General features: G+C 38.6%; 1 protein-coding gene across 1 annotated transcript in view; it reads right to left on the bottom strand.

Moving 5' to 3' along the window:
* Window positions 1-749: 749 nt before the first annotated feature.
* Window positions 750-18,221, bottom strand: part of LOC101172602 (endothelial PAS domain-containing protein 1) — a 50,831-nt gene continuing 33,359 nt past the window's right edge. The window contains exons 7-16 of the mRNA XM_023963599.1: window positions 13,541-13,647; window positions 10,644-10,791; window positions 10,323-10,531; window positions 9,991-10,208; window positions 9,576-9,686; window positions 8,060-8,562; window positions 7,262-7,355; window positions 6,579-6,666; window positions 6,330-6,506; window positions 750-6,173 (exon numbers count right to left, since the gene is read on the bottom strand). Coding sequence (XP_023819367.1) covers window positions 6,022-6,173; window positions 6,330-6,506; window positions 6,579-6,666; window positions 7,262-7,355; window positions 8,060-8,562; window positions 9,576-9,686; window positions 9,991-10,208; window positions 10,323-10,531; window positions 10,644-10,791; window positions 13,541-13,647 — 1,807 coding nt within the window. The 3' untranslated portion in view covers window positions 750-6,021. The remainder of the gene's footprint in view (window positions 6,174-6,329; window positions 6,507-6,578; window positions 6,667-7,261; window positions 7,356-8,059; window positions 8,563-9,575; window positions 9,687-9,990; window positions 10,209-10,322; window positions 10,532-10,643; window positions 10,792-13,540; window positions 13,648-18,221) is intronic.

The raw sequence follows: 18,221 nt of genomic DNA, 5'->3' as shown, positions 1-18,221 counted from the left end.
GCAATTTTTAAGCTAAATTTTCTTTATACATGTCCTCCATCTTCAGAAAAATGTCACAAAAACATGTTAAAACAAGAAAAACTACCGTACTTTAAAGGAATCCACATTTTTTGGGCAGTTAAAATTGAATTTGATTTGGTTAAAGCTTGTCATCCTTTCAAATGTAAAATTGAAGAAATGTAGCTACTCATATACCTTAAAGTTAATCTCTGGTTAACATTTGTTAATAATGAAGCTAATAATGAAGCTTTCCACAAGGAAGATCTACCTCATCTTCAGGCACTCTGGGTTGCTGAATCATCACTTCACAATTTACTCACTTGGTCACAAATCACTCATTTGGTCTTCACTCTGAGCCAATATCTAAAGTGCTGATTTTCCTCACAGCCAATCACAATCAAATTCCTGCCTTTAGATTTATAGTTTTTGTATCCAGACATTTTGCCGCCCCATCTTGGCCCCTTTCTCCTCCTGGCTCTTCCATTTGGCACGTTCTTCTGACCGTACCACCATCAGCGTCTGGGGTCTCTTCACTTGGTCCGAGGTCGTCACAAACATGCAAGATGTTTCCAGCTGGCCCTAAGCCCAACCGGCACACACTACTGACCATGGTGCTTCACTATTAAATCTTTCAATCACACTTTCAATCACACTTTCAAAAAGATGCCTTTCCCTCAAACATCTTTTACTTCAGATGGAAAGTCCAATATAGTTGTAAAAGATCCAATAAAGATACAGAGTCCATAAAGTGAGGGTAGGATCAGTATGCTTTAATAAGATATCAGTGCAGAAACACAAACTTCTTATTGGGTTAAAGTTCCCATATAGTAATAACAATGATAACAATATAATATAATAGAATCAATATGAATTTTTAACATATTATAAAAATCTGAATGAGCTAGTATAACTGCAATGTATGACAAAACAACAGACAACAGGTAGTTGAGCATGGATCCCAGAAGGAATAAGTGTGCTAAAAAAGGTTTGAGACAGATATTGTTTTGACAAAGGAAGCACAAAGGCTGTGTTTCCTCCTCAGTGATTCGTCACTTTAGCTTTTTGGGAAAACCCTTCAAGCAGCTCAGTATGTTGAGCACTACTATGAGTGGATTTTATGGTTTAAGCGGAGCATTTAAGCCCCGCCTACTTTTAGCTTGGCCTCTTGTAACGTCAAGGGGATGCTACCATTATTAGTGTTTCTAACTTGGACAGCAATAGTTTGGTGTATATTTACTTTAATGAACAGTACATTTATCTGGCCGTAGCAGCAGAATCTGAACAATCTTGCAAGACTTCTCTAGTCTGGATTTATTATTTTTGTTTTATCGACTTTCGTTTCGCCAACTAATTTCACATACTGCAGCTCATTTTTCGAGTTGCAAAAATAATCCATCGCTTCTTCTATCACTGTGCACGTTTCCTGCTTCGGTCTTAGTCCATCTTTGGTCTCCAAGATATTTCATCTTAGTAATTGGACAATATTGCACTTTTAAGTCTTTTAATTGCCATTTTTTAGAAAAAAGTCATAAGGTGCTTTTCTGAAAATATACGTTTCCATTCATTCTAGAAAATAAAAGCTATACTAAGCATAAATCTTAAAACACTAATACATTTCTGGAGTTTTTTGTGTTTAATAAAAAGGATGCTCTAGCATAAAGAAATCCAGTCATTTTAAGGGAAATAAATAGATTTTGGTTAAGCAAAGTGAGGAGAAACAGGTGCATCAGTGAACAGGCTTTAGTTTCAATATTAATCTGAATTATTGAATAGCTGTAATCTAGTACACCTTTTTCAAAAATAATCCCCACTCTGGTTTTAAATCTTTTCTTTAAACTGTACCATCAACATCACTTGACAAGTGTAAAGAATTTAAAATGCTGAAGCAAAATTAAATAAAAATTTGATTACAGATTTCAACTTTATTCTTATTCACACTTGTAATGTTACCAGGTTAAAATTTAAAATCATAGGATTTTTTAACAATCCCAAATAGATGGTCGTCTAAAAGTTTGTGGCCTTGTTTACTGTTCTAATTTTTTGGAACCTCATAAATCATGAATACACGTGATTAATGCACACTTTAAACTTCAATAGATCAAACTTTCCTATTATGCTGTGAATATCATAAAATATAACATAATTGCAAATGCTTGCTTTCATGAAAGAGACCAGCTTGTCCGCTAAAGTTTTTTAAATAAACTCTTGAGTACAAAGTTTTCAATTTTGTTGTTCAATTTTGGCTGCAATTACCTTGTAGCTGTCAACTTGGTAGAATCCAAATTTGAGGTTCTATCATGTTTCTACCAGAAAGCTCACTTTAAAGGCAAAGAGGCAGAATGAAAGAGCCTCCCTTTTTTTATTTTAATGTTAAGTCAAACTGTTTCCTGCTCATCCTAAAAGCCCACATGCAGCTTCATCAGTCAGGTGATGAGCTGGTAAATCCATGTCCTAAAACTTTACACCACGTTTGAGTAAGTCAACTCCATCAGGTGTGTTTTCATTCTACAAGATGTGTCTGCTTGAGCCATTAAAGGGGCTAAAAGAAAGATGGAGGAAGGTCAGTTAGATAAAAAAAAAAAAATCTGTAGGATTTCATCAGAATTCAGATTGTGCACATGCTTCTTAATGTTTTCAAACTACCGTGTCTTCTACCATAAACAGTAAAGCTAAAAACCATCAAGGATTTGGACTTTTTCAAGGGGGAAGTTCGAACAAACAGGGAGATGAGATAAAAAGCTCCCACTTTAAAAAAAAAACTTTAAAAAAAAACGTGTCAGCTAAAATTGGCAAGAAACACACTGTGCACTTGAAGGGTGAACTCTGTCTGTTCAGTATGTGAAGTCATGATAAGGCACATTTTATGCATTACAAGGAAACAAAACATAAAAGCAGAAAAACGTCAAAAGTCAGTGTTAGTGGATCCGAGACATGTATTAAAAGTTTAAAAACAACACATGAATGGTCTATAAAGCACCATCGCCTTTATATTTATATATGCAAACTTGAAAACAATGCGATTATGTGGCAACTTCACCTGCCTTACAATATTCAAAATGCTACATATCTGAAGGTGAAACTTGTAAAATTGATATTTAGCTTTTTTTAATCCAAACTTTTTCTTCTTTTTTTTTTTTTCTTTTTTAAGCGAGAACAACAACAACAGTACTGGCCAGCCAACAGATTCAGTAGATAATTTACGCCAAGAAGAGATTAAAAAAAAGTTAAAAAGCCACCATAACAGAAACACATGTCATCTTCTCTGATCTAACAGCATCTACAGAGGAGGAGAAGGGAGGGCAGGACAAAGTACCAGGACACAAAAACTTACAATACTATTTTCAACATTAGAGCTCTTTTTTAAATACATCATATGTTTGTGTACAAAACTCTGTATCTCATACTGAAAGTGGTCACTTCTCAAAGAGAAATTTAGCTCTGGAAAAACTTGTACACAGAGTTAAAGGAATTTTCTAAAATTAGTTAAAGGAATTTAGAGATTATCTGGGTTCAAATCTATTCCTCCTTGCCAAATTGTTAAAAGCTATAGTGAGAATCTGCCCTCTGGTATTGGCAGCCACTGTTGATGTGTCCAAAATCTGGCCATGTTCTGTGATGTTTTTTAAAGAAAACACCTACCTAAACTCCATTTTCAGGAGACTTCCCCGGCTGCTGTGACGTCTAAGAGTTTAATCTAAATGAATTACGAACTATACTGCTGTTCTCTTGATCCTAGTGAGTGGTGACTGCAGGGGAAGGAGTTACATGCACCGTCTGCCCTAAAAAGGAGCAAATGAAGCTGCTCAGGTAGCTCTTTTTTTATTGGTTCTGCACAGCTTGGAACAATGTAACACACATAAATTGCTAGGAAATTGTCAAATTTGCAAAAGCAGTTTCATAATGAATTTTTTTTAACTTTTTTTTTAAATTATTTTTAAACCAAAGATGAAGATAAGCCACCTAAAAGATGAAACTATTTGACTTCACTGACTTACAACAAAGCAGTTCTAAAAGATAAAACTCTGTATAGAGGCAGTTCTGCAGAGGTAAAACGGGTTTGCATCCATGCATGGAGGTTCCCCATCACCTCTCCCTTGTGTGCACGACTCCTATTTAGACTCTTCTGTTTGAATGCAAAGCGTGTGTGCAAAAGGAACTCTAACTGTCTGCAGGTCACATTCGTTTGTAAAAGCTTTAGTTTGGTGTATGGATGCTAGCTAAACATAAAAAATGAAATAAGTAAATACCCTGTAATCACAACAACAACATAATCTAATTGAACACAACTTTAGACAAACATGTAAAAAAGAAAAGATTTTCAAAAAAGTCAAAAGAAAGCCCCTCCAAAACGACTATTCAGATACGTAACGAACATATATTACAGATTACACTTTACAATCATGTCTGTGAGACAGACGCGCAATGTAAAGAATCTGATTGACTGAAAATCTCAGTGTACATTAGAAACAGTTTTGTTCAAGTGTCCTAATTTGATTAAAACAGGAAAACTCAAGGGTGGCAGGGTGATTTAGAACCTAAAAATTGTCAGTTCAGTAACTGAAGCACAGCTGTTCACAACGATTAGAATATAATTGTGAATTTTATGTGTAAATGTTGCAGAAATAATCCAATAAGTAGACGCTGTCACATATTAGTACTGAAAAGAGCAGACTGAGGTGCTTTGATGAAGATGAGACGGATTCTAAGAAACTGGTGGTGTATGTGTAGAAGAAGCTCGAGCTGCAGGCTGGGTATCATCGCACTGATTCGCCTCACTTCCAGATTTTCAAAATAAAACCAAATTTGAGACAGTTTAAAGAAGAAGACAAGAGTTTTCTATGAACAATTAAACAATAGTGAAGTAATAAGTAATAAATCCTCTACATTATAATATATGGGTTAACGATATAAATGTAACATGTTTGTGCTCCAATGAAGCTGCAGTGTTGTGTGAAATAAGAAATCGTAGGTACAATTCAATTATTATGGCTTCCATTTCTAGCATCTAATGATCCAAATTAAAAACTACATTAGTCACAGAAAGAAAAAAAAAGAAGTGAAATTTTAACTAGCGTCAAAGTAGTTCAAGTAATTATTTCTATTGGCCCACTCGTCACATTTAGCAACTCTTTAAAGTGCTCCAGTCTTCCATATTGCACCATTTTTGTCCTCTTTGGGAATCGGATAATTTTTTTTTTATCTCGAGGGTTTTTCTACAGATGGCTTCCTTTCAGAGGCAATTCATGATACCCAGCTCTGGCTTGAGACTCTGCCTGAAACTAGGAAACAAGGCTGCGTTCACTAGATGCTGGTAAAATATATATGACATTAAAGAACACAGTTTTTCTGTTAGTATGGAGACAGTGTCGTTTTTTGTTTGTTTTCTGAACTGAATGCTTCGGCCGGTTGACAAAAGGAACTGCATAGACTGTACAGCCTCAACAGGAATCAACTGGAGGTTGAGGTGCAGCGGGTGCAGAGATTTAGGCAGATTGCCTATCTCCCCACCACAAGCACCGTGTTAATCTCAGCATCTATTCCAGAACAAATATTCACTAAATCCCAAACATCTGAGTGTCAGGACTCTTCAACGTGTGACCCAGGTGACTGTAGTGTTATGTAATCTGTCACATATCCAGCACTGACCTTTATTTTCTCACCTAGTGACCCATGTATTCTGCATATGGTGTGCACGGCTTGTCGCATGTGACAGCTCCTCTACTCTGGTCAACCTGCATCTGGATAAACATGTTCTGAGATAAAATAGTATAAGTAGCTTGAACCCTGATTGTAATGCAGGTTGAGAACGTTTATCAAAGCAACTACAGAAGGGACGGGAAACGGGGGCTACGTAAGGCAGGATCTGGTCATGAATACCACGGTCTACAGATAGCTAGGCATACAGGGCTCTCGAGAGGCCCAAAGGTACGAAGGTAAAGAACGACTTTTGTCACGGGCTGCGTGTCGAGACTCAAGGCTGAGAGCAAGTCCGGGTCTATATCAGGGTTGGGAGCAGGGGCTTTAGGTGGCCTGGTCCAGGGCGCGCAGGAGGTCACAGCCCTGGAGGAGGTGCAGGTTCCCCTGCAGCGGGACGTTGACCTCGCAGTCGTAACGAGTCAACTCCGGCAGGAAGGAGGGCTCGAATGAAGGTCCCAGCAAACGGCTTGCTATGCCTGAAAAGAAACAACAGAAACTGTCAATGTATAAAACACAAGTGCTTAAAATTCTTTAAAAAAATTCTTATTTTTGAAAACTGACCCTTGAAAAAGCTGTGAGATTAATAGAAGTTTGTTTCTAATTTCTTGGTCGAATGAGGAATTTGAGCTTACCCTCTGACTTGCTTGAAGACTGCATGTTGTACTCCGAGTAACTGCAGCTCTTTTGGGCAAACGTCTTTCTGTTTGCTCCGTTTCTCCCGCTCCCTGTGTACTGAGACTTCCTGTGTTTTTCCAGGGAGCATATAAACGGAGACATGCTGCCTGGCATTACCGTCCCCATCGCAGACTCTGTAAAAGGACAATATGATGTAACAGGAAGCAAAGTGAGACGGCAGTCAAATGAACAAAAGTCCACAATACCTGTCAGTGATCCTGCACTGAGGGAACGATCCATGCGGCTGTCATCCCTCATCTTCTTCCATATAACTTCTGCTGGCTTCATTTCACCCTGAAACAGTTCTTTGTTGAGTAAATACCCTTGTCCTTTATTTTCTTCACTATGGAATGCACTTAAAAGATGTAATTTTTCTTCAAAAAACAACAGTGCGTATATATGAATGAATTCCGGTTGTGTTTACTGATGTTGAAGCAATTTTGAGAGCTACACAGTGCACTGTCAAAGTGTTTGGTGTTAATAAAGTCTAAATGATTGACAGATTATCTTTGACTCTTTTGTCTGACTTACTGCCCCTTATAGTTTGGTTTGCCTCAAAATAGACCGTTCAATGGCAGTGCGCCTTTTTATCCGGTCAGAAAATACTGTAATTGCAAACAACTTTTTCAAATAAAAAAATTAAATGTAGTTTAAATAAATATAACATTTGTAAAAATTCACTTGTTTAAAAGGAAGTCATTTTAACTAATAAAGATGAGTTTTGGTAAAAAAACTCAACAGATGGTAGGACCAACAAAATCAGTCTTCTGGTGCTTTTTTTTCTTTCTCAAAGGCATTAAAAAAACTACAAAAATGACAGCAAGGTGTGTCATCAGAGCACAAATGTCAGAAAACATCACTTTTTTTAATCATTATAGGAAAAACTCACCACAGTCATCTGGTTAAAGGACCGCTTGATACTGCTGCCCACGCCTGCTTTAGAACTCATGTCTTTGTATGCTTGCACAAAATTTTCCGTTGACCTGAGTAAAAAAAAAGAGAAAGAAAATAGTAGAAAAACTATAAAAATGGGAATATACACAATAGCGCACATATAATTGTTCTTTCTATTTGTATTCTTTGTGAGAAGCCTTGCAAAGGGCCCGATAACGCCTAAACATTCCTTAGCGTGGATAAAACTTTCAACATTTCTGAGAACTGCAATGCCATGAAAAGCCTTCATTGTTTTTTTTTCTGTTTTCTTCCAAGGAGAAAGGCTCCCACCTAATCTTTAAAAACAGAATCATCAAATTACTTGCTAAATTGTGTTTTCCAAAGGTTTATGAAAGTTATTTTAGACCTCTACTGGATTTTCCCAGCTCATTTTCTCCGTCTTGCACCTGCTTAACCTGAATCTATGGATCACTCAAGTAAAGGGAAAAAAAAGCCAATACATCAAACCATAAGGATGTGTTTGCACACATTCATTTGGTCTGGTTTCTTTTCAACGCTTTGTGTAGTTTTTGTCTGAATTTGAACGGACATGTTTTACAAAACGGTGAGATGAATCACTTTATTTAACTCAAACTCTTTTTTGCAAACATGTTTGGAGTAGTCTCATCCTAGCTCCTTGTTGAAAGAGCTCTGAGGACTGAAATTCTAACTTCTAAGAAGATAAATGTAGCATATAATGAAAGATAAAACTAAAAGTTTCTTCTTTGATTTTATATTGTCATAGTTACATTACCTCGGTTTCTGCATGAGATACGATGTATTTTGCTGGCAGGACGGCCGTTCTTCTGGTAAATCCTCCATCAGACAGGCCTTAGGAGTCCTTGTCGATTGCTGGTAAGTTATTATTGGATCAGGAGGCCACTGCATGGAAGACAGTGGGCCGCTGGCTGGGGCCTGGTACGGTGGAGTCCCCATACGGCCCATCATGTATGACCTCTCCCTGGCTTCCACAGTACCCTGACCAGAGCTTCTCCTCTCCCTGATGGCCCAGGATGGTTGTGGCTCAGGCCGATAGCAGCCTTGCAGTGGAGGGGGAGAGGTCAGCGGCTGGAAGAGGCTTGCAATGTCACTGAAGCTCTGCTGGACGTTCTGTTTGCTGTTGTTGCCCATGGATCCTGCTCCTCCGGAGTTGTCCAGAGGTTCAGGCTCAGGAATGATTGGATTCAGCTGGAAGTCCTCTCCGTCCATCGGGATATAAGGAGCCAAGGTCTCCAGATCCAAATCACACAAATCTCTCTGAAAAATAAAGAGATACATTTATCTTTTATGCTCTTCACTGTTTGGTCGCACTGATGAGTGAATCTCCCCAAAAAGTTATCAGTAAAAAGAAAGATGTAGATAGAAACCTGGAAAAAAAATAATTTAAAAATGTCATTTTAAATGTAATTTATGGAGTTAGACTAATTTTTTTTTGTTGTTTTTAGTTTAAACTCAAATTTAGTTATAATAATAAAGGGGATTTAGGTTTGATTTGAACATGAACACTGAACGTGATGACCTTCATAGTCAGCTGCCTGGAACTCTTAAAACCACATAAAACGATGACTACAAGAGATAAGTCGATATCAAAAGTCGCCATTTCCTCTGTTCAAAATGTAATTAAGAAATATCAGATGACAAAAAGAGTTATGGTCAAAATGATCCCTTCACAAAATGAAAGAAAAAACTCAGGAGAACAGTTTAAGGAATTAAAACACGCCCATGCCAAGATGCCAAGGAGCTTCCAGGAGATTTCTCCGTAGGGGTGCTAAACACAAAAGTTGGCAAATATCTGAATGAACCTGATGCACTTTGCAGGAAAGGGTTGCAGGGTGATGGGAGTTCAAATAAAACCCTTTAGCCTTAAAGCACTGGTTGTGTTTGGATGAAAGAATGAAAACGGTTGGGAGTTTAGTCTGTTGTTGTTGGGGTTTGGGATGCAGCTTGTGGCGCAAAATGATTCCTTAACTTGACACTAATTGGAAAAGCTTAATCAAAAAAGCTGCAGACGCAAGAAGAATGATCTGCAAAATGATGATTCTAAGCAAAGTGTGCAGGAATCTTTTGATAATTCCCATACTTTGCATGGATTTAGTCTTGATAAAATAGATTCTGAATTATTCTAAAACAAGCTATGTTTCTTTTTTTGTATTTATTATTATTATTTTTTTGTGTGCAAAAGTTGTATTCTCTAAATGATTTGATTATTGGAAGGTTTTATTATGAAGAGCTAATGAGACAGACAGCTCTAATTCCAGAGCCTCACACACCTCTGTGTTTGCAGAATTGTTTCCCTCGGTGTCCAGAGCAAAAAGCTTCTCGGTCAGCTCCAACTTCAGGTCGCTGTCCACTGAGCTGTAGTAATCACCGGGGCTGCTGGGCTGCAGGCGAACATTGACAAATGAATTGAACAGATTGAGGCAGAAGTCGAGCAGGAGGAGATGAGAAGGGAAAGAGAGAATAAATGAAAAGAGCAAAAGATGAGTTTTGACAAAGGCGCCATTCACCACTAACAGGCTGTTTCATCCAAAGCATCCACCCCCGATATTCTCACACACTTTGCCCACTTTTGCTGACCTCACTGAACGCGGGGAGAATAATTCTGGACGAAACGCAATCAACCAGTGGCTGACTCACTTGACTAATTAATCCTTTCAACTACACAATCAGGGTCGCAGTCCTCACCGTGGAGCAGCTGCTCAGGCTCGGAGTGGCACTGCCCGGGGGCTTATTCTGCTGCACGGTGAATGCGCCGGCCATGGTAGCCAACTCCCCTGGAACTGCATTGGACCCAGGTTTGTGGCTCTCACTTGCCCAGGACAAAGGTCCCAGCGGGGGCATGGCTGAAGCAGATGCCGGTGTGAATGATGATGGATGTTGAGGCTCCTCAAACTCAGATCGACCTACAAGGAGTCAGAAGAAAGGAAAACTTTTGAATAGAACTTCAAAAAATATATTTAGGAATGTAACACAGGACAGTGTTGCCCCTATAAGTTTTCAAAAAGTACAAGGCTTACCAAAATCAAGAGAAATGATGGTGTCTCCAGGTGTTGGAGCCAGCTGTGCAAGGTCCTCTGGCTCCTCCTTTAGGGTGCTGAACAGGGAGTCTCCTGGCTCCCCATTCATGCCTGCTCCTCCAGCGCTGAAGAAGCTGTTCATGTGTTGCGGCTTGAACAGAGACTCTGTCTGCTCCAAAGAGAATATCACAGCCCTGTCCTCAATGTCACTGCAGGGAGACAAGAAAGGCAAATTAGAACATAGTTTGTGATATTTACCATGTAGAAGAGTTTGGTTAAAACCTTTGGAAGACCTGAGCTCACTGCAGTGACAGGTCTCACCTGAGGACGTAGTTGATGCAGACGATGCATTGTGGCTGAGAGTTTCGGCTGTTATAAATGACGGTTCCCTGGGTTTCCACCCACACATAGCCGCCTTTCTTAGCCAGCATGCGATACTGACCGCTGACTGCCTGACCCTTGCTACACACTGTGGACACAATGAAAACAGACAATGTGTTAAATTAAGAGACACCAAGCGCTTCCTGCTGATACTCAAGTTTGCAGTTAGATAGTGTTGGCTAAGTTTACAATTAGTCCCATCTCATAACCTTTAAAAGAGATGGAAGGAGTGGCTACAAGGGTTTGGATTTATTTAGCTAAAAAATCAAAAGCCTAGTTATTGGAATTTTAAAAAGAAAGTAAATAAAGTATTATTTTTTGTTGGCAAATGAAATCCATTAAAGACTGTTTTTGCCAAGAGTCCTAACAAACAAATGAAGAAAACTAATGCTTAAAACCTGTGACATGTAGGTGTAATGCATTTCAAACGAAATCTGTAACAGTTTTAGGGGAATAAATCATGAAGAAATATGGAAGATCTGCTAACGATGATGTACTTTTACTCTGTCTTCTTCTGTTCTGTGACCTTAACCAGTCATGGTTTATGTTCTTTCTGCCTGGTTTTGCTGGAACTTTCTTCCAGGTTGTAAATGGATTGAGTCATTTCACTCAATTGCTCAGTCTAATTGCTCAGTCTCAGCAATATGGGCTGTTAATGCACAAAATGCAGTATTTCAACTTCAAAGTGGTACCTACAGAATACTATTATATGTGTATATAATATATACACTTTGAAATCTTGTGTTTTCTTGTGGCAAATGTGCTTTTCTGAAAGAGGGGTTCCAAATGTAAAATCATGCTGAATTTGGTGTTTCTACCACAAAATGTATAAATATTTTAATAACCACTTCCACTAATATCATCTACACTCAAAGTTTAAACTTATTGCTATTTCGGACAGTGTTATGTTCCTACTAATAAAATGTAACATTTTTCAAATGAGATCAAATAAAAATTGTTTTCCATCAGGGATTTCCAATCAGTCAAACATTTGTTAGTAGGAAAAAGCTGGATGTTTGACTTTGCAAGGAGGACATGCGCTGGCTCCAGTCCAGAGTTCAGAACTGGCGTGGGAAAAGAGCAGGACTGGTCAGAGATCGTACATTAGGCCAATGACATTGAGAATGTGTGTGCGCCCGTGTGTGTGACTGCGTAGTAGTTTTGGAGAAAAGGCTGTGGCAGCTTTCCACTCAGCAGCTACATCCTTTAGCATGTTCTGATTGGCAGGCTGGTCACGTTGGCCGTGAGAGCAGGTCGTGGGTGTGTGTGGGATGGAGATAGAGCGTCCTTTATCTAAAGTCTTTGGACGCAGATGATTTGGAGCCAAAAAGATAAAAAAATAAAATATAAATATGAAGCTTTTCAGTTTCAGACCAAATCAAGGCAGCCTTGAAACATGACAACGGTTGAAAAAAAAGTTCTGTTTAGGAGCCCAGGATCTTTAGAATGTACGTCTGAATAGTGCAATCATTCTAAATACAGCTTGTATAGGTGGGTCTTGGTTGCTAAAGCAGATCCTAAAATTGAATAAACAGATGAAACTATGTTGACTCCAGAGTCGCTCCTTTTTTCTGCTGCACAAACACACAAACACTTTATTTGTGCATGGGGGGCTTTAAGGAGTTCCTAACAGTGCAGCTCAAAGCCTCTAATGATCCTGTACTGTCAGAGCAGAGAATAGCCATGACACCCGCAGCCTCGTCTGCACACAGACACTCACAAACAGTGTCATTAGATTGTAATGGAGGCCACCTGGTCCCCGTGTCCACTGTGTTTGTGGCACCAGATGTGTGCAAACCTCATCAGACCATCGGTGGCTTCCCTTAATTTGATCAAACACTTCTTAATACCCTGATCCTGCTCTGGAAACAAACGCATGAAAACAGGCGATGCATGTGACTGGCATTTAACTTTACACTATTATATGTATTAAAAAACAGGTAATGAAAACCAAATGATATAGATCTTTATACTTTTTGTAACAACATTAGACTTGAACACGGTCAGGCTTTAGAGACTGAATCCGATTATCTTTGATCTATTGTAAAAGTGTTCCCAGTGGCCTTTTAAATACGCTGGTGCAGTCATTAGCCAAAATCACAAAGACTGTCGTTTTTCTATGACATAGTTTCTGCAGAGCAGCAGTAGTTCATAAGAAATTCACCTCTGAGTTGTGTGTGGGGGGACCTTAGCACTAAGCAACCCCCCTTCCCCTCCCAGTTTCTGCGTTTACACACTCTCCTGCTAGCTTACATCCCCTCACACCCCTAAACCAACATCACCAGTGCAACAAAAATAGTGAGCAATATTGGAGCTATCCAGCTGGAAAGTTTTGAGCCAGATTCCAGCTCAGACAAGGAAAACAAAAATGCAAATTGATCTAATCTTTTTTCTGTTCCTGATTCATAACAATTTGAATAAACAAATGCAAATTTAAGATCACATTTCTTTATATATAAGTCCTCCATCTTCAGAAAAAGGCCACCAAAACATGTTAAAAATGCCAGAAACACTATTTTTTTATGGGAGTGGGTCTTTAATATCGAGATTCCAATACTATTAAAGTATTTTGATTATCATTAAGGCTATAATTTCACCATGACATTATTACCTTTCTAAAGCCCACCTCACTCAACAAGTATTAATAATATACATATCTTTAATAATTCAATTTTTGGGGTAATGTCTTTATTGTCTATTAATATATTTAATTTGAATTTGAGTCAGTATTAAACACTTGTTTCAACTAAGAGCCTCGTTTTTTTATCAAAAAAAGTGCATTATTGAAAGGGCTCATGTTTGTGTTCATCCTGACAGTAAGCACACACAGGACTCACAGTTGTGGTGGCTCTTGGTGACGCTGTCAGAGTCCAGGGCGTGGTAAAAGTCATAGACCGAACGACCCAGCAGGTCCTCAGGAGCGTAACCAATCAACTCGGTCACCCTATGACACACAAACACAGGTTAGCAGTCAATCCATTTTTAATTCCCTGCATGTGTGCAGCACTCACAACCCAAATCCTGCATTTCTAAATCATGTGTGATGCCTTTTGAAGTGCAAACAGAAAGGTGGACAGTGGTCCAAGAACAAGAATTGCTCACATTCTCTGCTAACTCCCAGTTCCTCTGGGAATGGCTAATCTCTTTCAGCCTCTCTGATCACGAGTTCCACCAGTTAATCAAGACTTTGTTGCTTCCTCTGTGTTGACACATTTAAAAACCTATTTTCTTTTGTTTCCCTCCAAACTCTTTTCAATGGCACAGTTTAAAAGGCAAATTGCAGATTTACAGTAATGTTATTACCAGAGCAGTTCAGGTACATCATTAGGTTATGGTTTAGCATAATGATACATTATGATATATATATATATATATATATATATATATATATATATATATATATATATATATATATGTAATCTTAGTCACTTATTTGAAATTAAATAAATAAATAAAAGAAACAACCCTAGAGCAAGTCATCAAAACAGCTTCAAGCCTTAAAATAGCAATGGCCAGCGGTCAGCAACCTGTCCCTCTCAAAGAGCCTTTGGATCAGTTTCCCACTGAGATGAAAGCACAGGGAGCCGCAACACTAGGCGTGTTCGAAAAAATTGTTTTTGCCGATATATCACAATAGTTCATTTGGCAATACTTGTATTGATTCAAAAAGCTGTCAGGATTTTTATTTAATCATCTATTTCACTTATTTATGAGCATGATGTTTCCTTTGATCTTTTGGTTTCCACAACCTTGAATAGACTTTTGCATCTGTCAAACACCCAGAGTTAAGATGAATGAGATGATGGAAACAAATTCATTTTGATGCAGACCTGTTTCTTTTATTTTCTTCTTCCCAATAAATTATATTAATTTTATGGATGACAACTATTTTTTTATTAGGAAGCAGCTGTGAGTTTGTTGCGGGTCTGGAATCATAAGCGCGGAGTCTAAGCCCCGCCCCCACCTCTCTACCTGTTCGTTGTTTTCTCTCATGTGCAACCCCCCCTCCAGCGTGTTCTACACAGACAGCGCAACTTACGGTCATCGCAGCAGCAAGGTGACAGGATAGTAGCGGCACCCTGACGTATATTTAATTCATTTTACGCGGAAATGGGTGGTTTTCGTCTAGGGGGAAAAAAAGGCTTTTTATGTGTCCCCTATGACATGGCCACTGACTGTCTTTCCAGAGAAAGCTTCCATCCCATAACAGACTCTGGTTGGCGTTCACAGATGCAGACACGCCCCCTCCGCACCTTCACGCTGCTCTCTTCCTCCTGCCTGCTCGCTCTACCTGACGGTGTTAAAAGCACCACGACAATCTTAGAACATGATAGTTATTTTACAAAAACACAGAGAGCCGCAGCACAGGGAGGAAAGGGCCGGTGGTTGCCGACTCCTGCCTTAGTTACACTGTAACTCTGATGTTGAGGGTTATGTTATGTGTTTTTTCAAACTCTTACATATGGGGCCTGATTGTGGGCTCATATTCGGAATAAATCATTGTTTTTTTTAAGATTTATAATCAACAACATGTGTTGTAGGTTATGTGTGTAGTCACTACAAGACGAGTGAAACAACACATGCTCAGCAAAGGTTTCTTAAGGTAAAATTTCAACCACTAAGAAAGATTGTTTGAGATCTTTAGAGCCTTAATTTTGAGTTTTACTTAAACAGACAAAAACTGTGAATGATTCATAATGAGCTTTGGTTTCTGGTAGATTCTAACATTGTGTCATCCAGACAACATTGCACAGGTGCAGGTGAAATTTCCAGAATTCTCCAAGGGTTGTTTAATGGCGTTAAGATAAATTCATAGTTTAAGGCCATGCTAAATGAAGATGGAAAGTGTGCTGTTCTTTCTTGAATCTAAGTGAATGGTTTGCTCTTGCCTCGTCATGTTATGTAACTGCAACAGCTGCAAGCCTTGGAGAGCGAGGGAAGCAGGAACATGAATGAAAGAAATGAATGTCTGCAGTGAAGAGGAGGGATGAACCTCAACAGGGAGGCAGAGTGGGTAAAAAAAAAGCAATCCTACCAAAAACCCTCTGACATTGGCTGCCTCGTTAATGAAAATTCTTTGCACGTGAAATTCTGAACATCACTTTAAGCAGTTTTCTTAAGTTATAATCTAAAGAAAAAGGCCATTTTGAAGACTAACAGAAATGAAAGCTATGTTCACACCAGCCTCAGCAACCCAACTTCAAGTGGCTACTTTGGCTGAAAAGTCTATGTAAACACATAAATACACGTTTTGGGCTTCCGCGTTCAATATAGTAGCATTCATGGGTAGCTATGCACATAATTATAAGTGTTATGGGCTGTACGATCAAAATGCGCGGCCACTGAACAAAGTTGTCCTCTGACCAATGAGGGACTTGGATTTGGTAGCAATGTATGGTTGGTCTTTTTAATTCACGGAAGTACCAAATGTTTGAAAATTGATCATGGAGGAGAAATGAATAATTGCAGTTCGTCCACAGCCGGAATTATATGACACAAAGTCTTTTGTGTATCGGAATAGAGCTGTGAAGAAAAAAGCCTAAAGCAAGATTCACGAGATTTGTACCGCTTCGACATTTTCACCAAAGCCTCTTCCAACTGTAGGTGGTGGACATGCGCTAGTAAACAGTAGAAAAAGAAGAAGAGGAAGCCCCCCCCCCTTCCTTATCCAGTTTGAACATCTTTGGCTAAATGCACATTCAAGAACCTGCAGTTAGTGTACTCTTGAAGGTGCTTCACATGCCCAGTGTGTCCGTAGCTGAAGACTCAAAAAACAAAAATGTATTTAACACATACAAATTAGGAGGTCAAATTTTAGTTTCTTTCTTTGAGATATTTCAAAACATTTCTTTTCCCAACTACTGTATGTTCTAAAAAGGTTCTACAGTGATGCTCGGTTCATGTCGTCACTTGCCAAAAACATTGTTTTCGGCGGTTTGCCTCCTCTTTTCTCTTTTCCGGTCCCTCTTTTTCTTTGTTTCCCTTTTGCAACCCCTTATGCTGCCAGACACGAGCAGAAAAGAAACTTTCTGTTCCTTCTCTAATGAGTCTAAGTCCCTGTTGGACAAAGAGGAGGACCCGCCTACAGTGAACTCATTTGCGTAATTAGTGGGAAGATTTGAGCGGCTGCTAAACTGTATGCAAATACCAAATTAAAAAAGGAAAAGGGATCCCTTGTTTGTTTGGCATTTTCACACAGACGTCGCATAAGAAACCTTTGTCCTGCATTAGCTGCTTGATAAGATTACAGGTTTGAGTGTGCAGAATGGTGTAACTATGATTTGTAAGATTGTGCGTTTATCATCTTTTGGTGCCAACCTAAAGAAAGTAAGAGTGTTAACCCTACACTAACTGTAAAGGCAAGATGGCCGAATTGGGAATGTTAAATTAGAAGCAATATTCACACATAGCGACACCACAAACGCAACATGACTGTAATTTGAGTGACAATAAATGATTGATAGCTTTAGTGTTGTACTTTCACAGCTTCCTCTGCACTTTTTTTTCTGCAGGCAATAGGGCCTGGCATGCTCTGACAGTGTCATGACAACTCCTTATTAAAGTATTAAAGCTTCATTGTTGGCTCTCAGTTCATACCGGCATGCCAAGTCATCAGTCAACACTGCAATCGCTTCAAATCTGTCTTTGTGCGATTGTGTGGAACATACTTTACGGTTTGTGTTTTGACCTGCGGCAGAGTACAACACAAAACTGTTGTTCTGCACTCTGCTGAACTCTTGATTGAGAAGAAACATATTTATAATAGATTATGATAGACATAATTTATCACTTTGAGTTGGATCAGCAGGGAAAGGTCTATACAAATAAAATTTGATTGGATTTATGACGCTTTTATTTTTATAAGTACCGGTAAGTAGATTGTGTTTACTTAGGAAAATATCTTTTATTTGGGATATTTTCCCTAAAATGGCCATTTAAAATGTAAGAAAATGATTTTTTAATTCTCATGGATGAAATGTATGATTAAGTAAGTGCCTTTTGTTAATTTTAAATTGTATGAGTAAAACTACAATCCTGTCAAAAAACAATCAAATCTACAAAAGAATTGTGTTTTTTTTCTAACCTATTGACTAAAAGAACTACTGACAAAGACATTTTGGATTTACAGTTTTTGGCAGCCTTAGTGTTAAAAATTATGTAATGAATCCACATTATTTACACCACAACTCATAACTCACAACTGATGTCAATGACTACAACTTTACCAGGAGCGATTGAGAAACATTTTAGAATATTTTAAACTCCAAGAAGCTGATCCAAATGTTTATGTTAAAGCTGGTAAAATGTGGCGACCAGGGCTGCGTTAAAACTACTAACATGGGTGTTTCAGATAATTCATAGTCTGGCGCAACCCCATACTGATTGTGTGGACTTTGAGTTTTGCAACGTAGCACAACCTTTAATCAGGCCATAGTATTTTGAATAGTGTACTAATAAACTAAGGGTTTTCTTTTTCAATACGTTTGGTTTTGTTAAAACTGTTAAATGAAGCAAGGA

The sequence above is a fragment of the Oryzias latipes genome, chromosome 15, assembly GCF_002234675.1.
Source record: "Oryzias latipes chromosome 15, ASM223467v1".
Lineage (NCBI taxonomy): Eukaryota > Metazoa > Chordata > Actinopteri > Beloniformes > Adrianichthyidae > Oryzias > Oryzias latipes.
The sequence above is the reverse complement of the archived record's forward strand: the minus strand, read 5'-3'. Positions and strand labels throughout refer to the sequence as shown.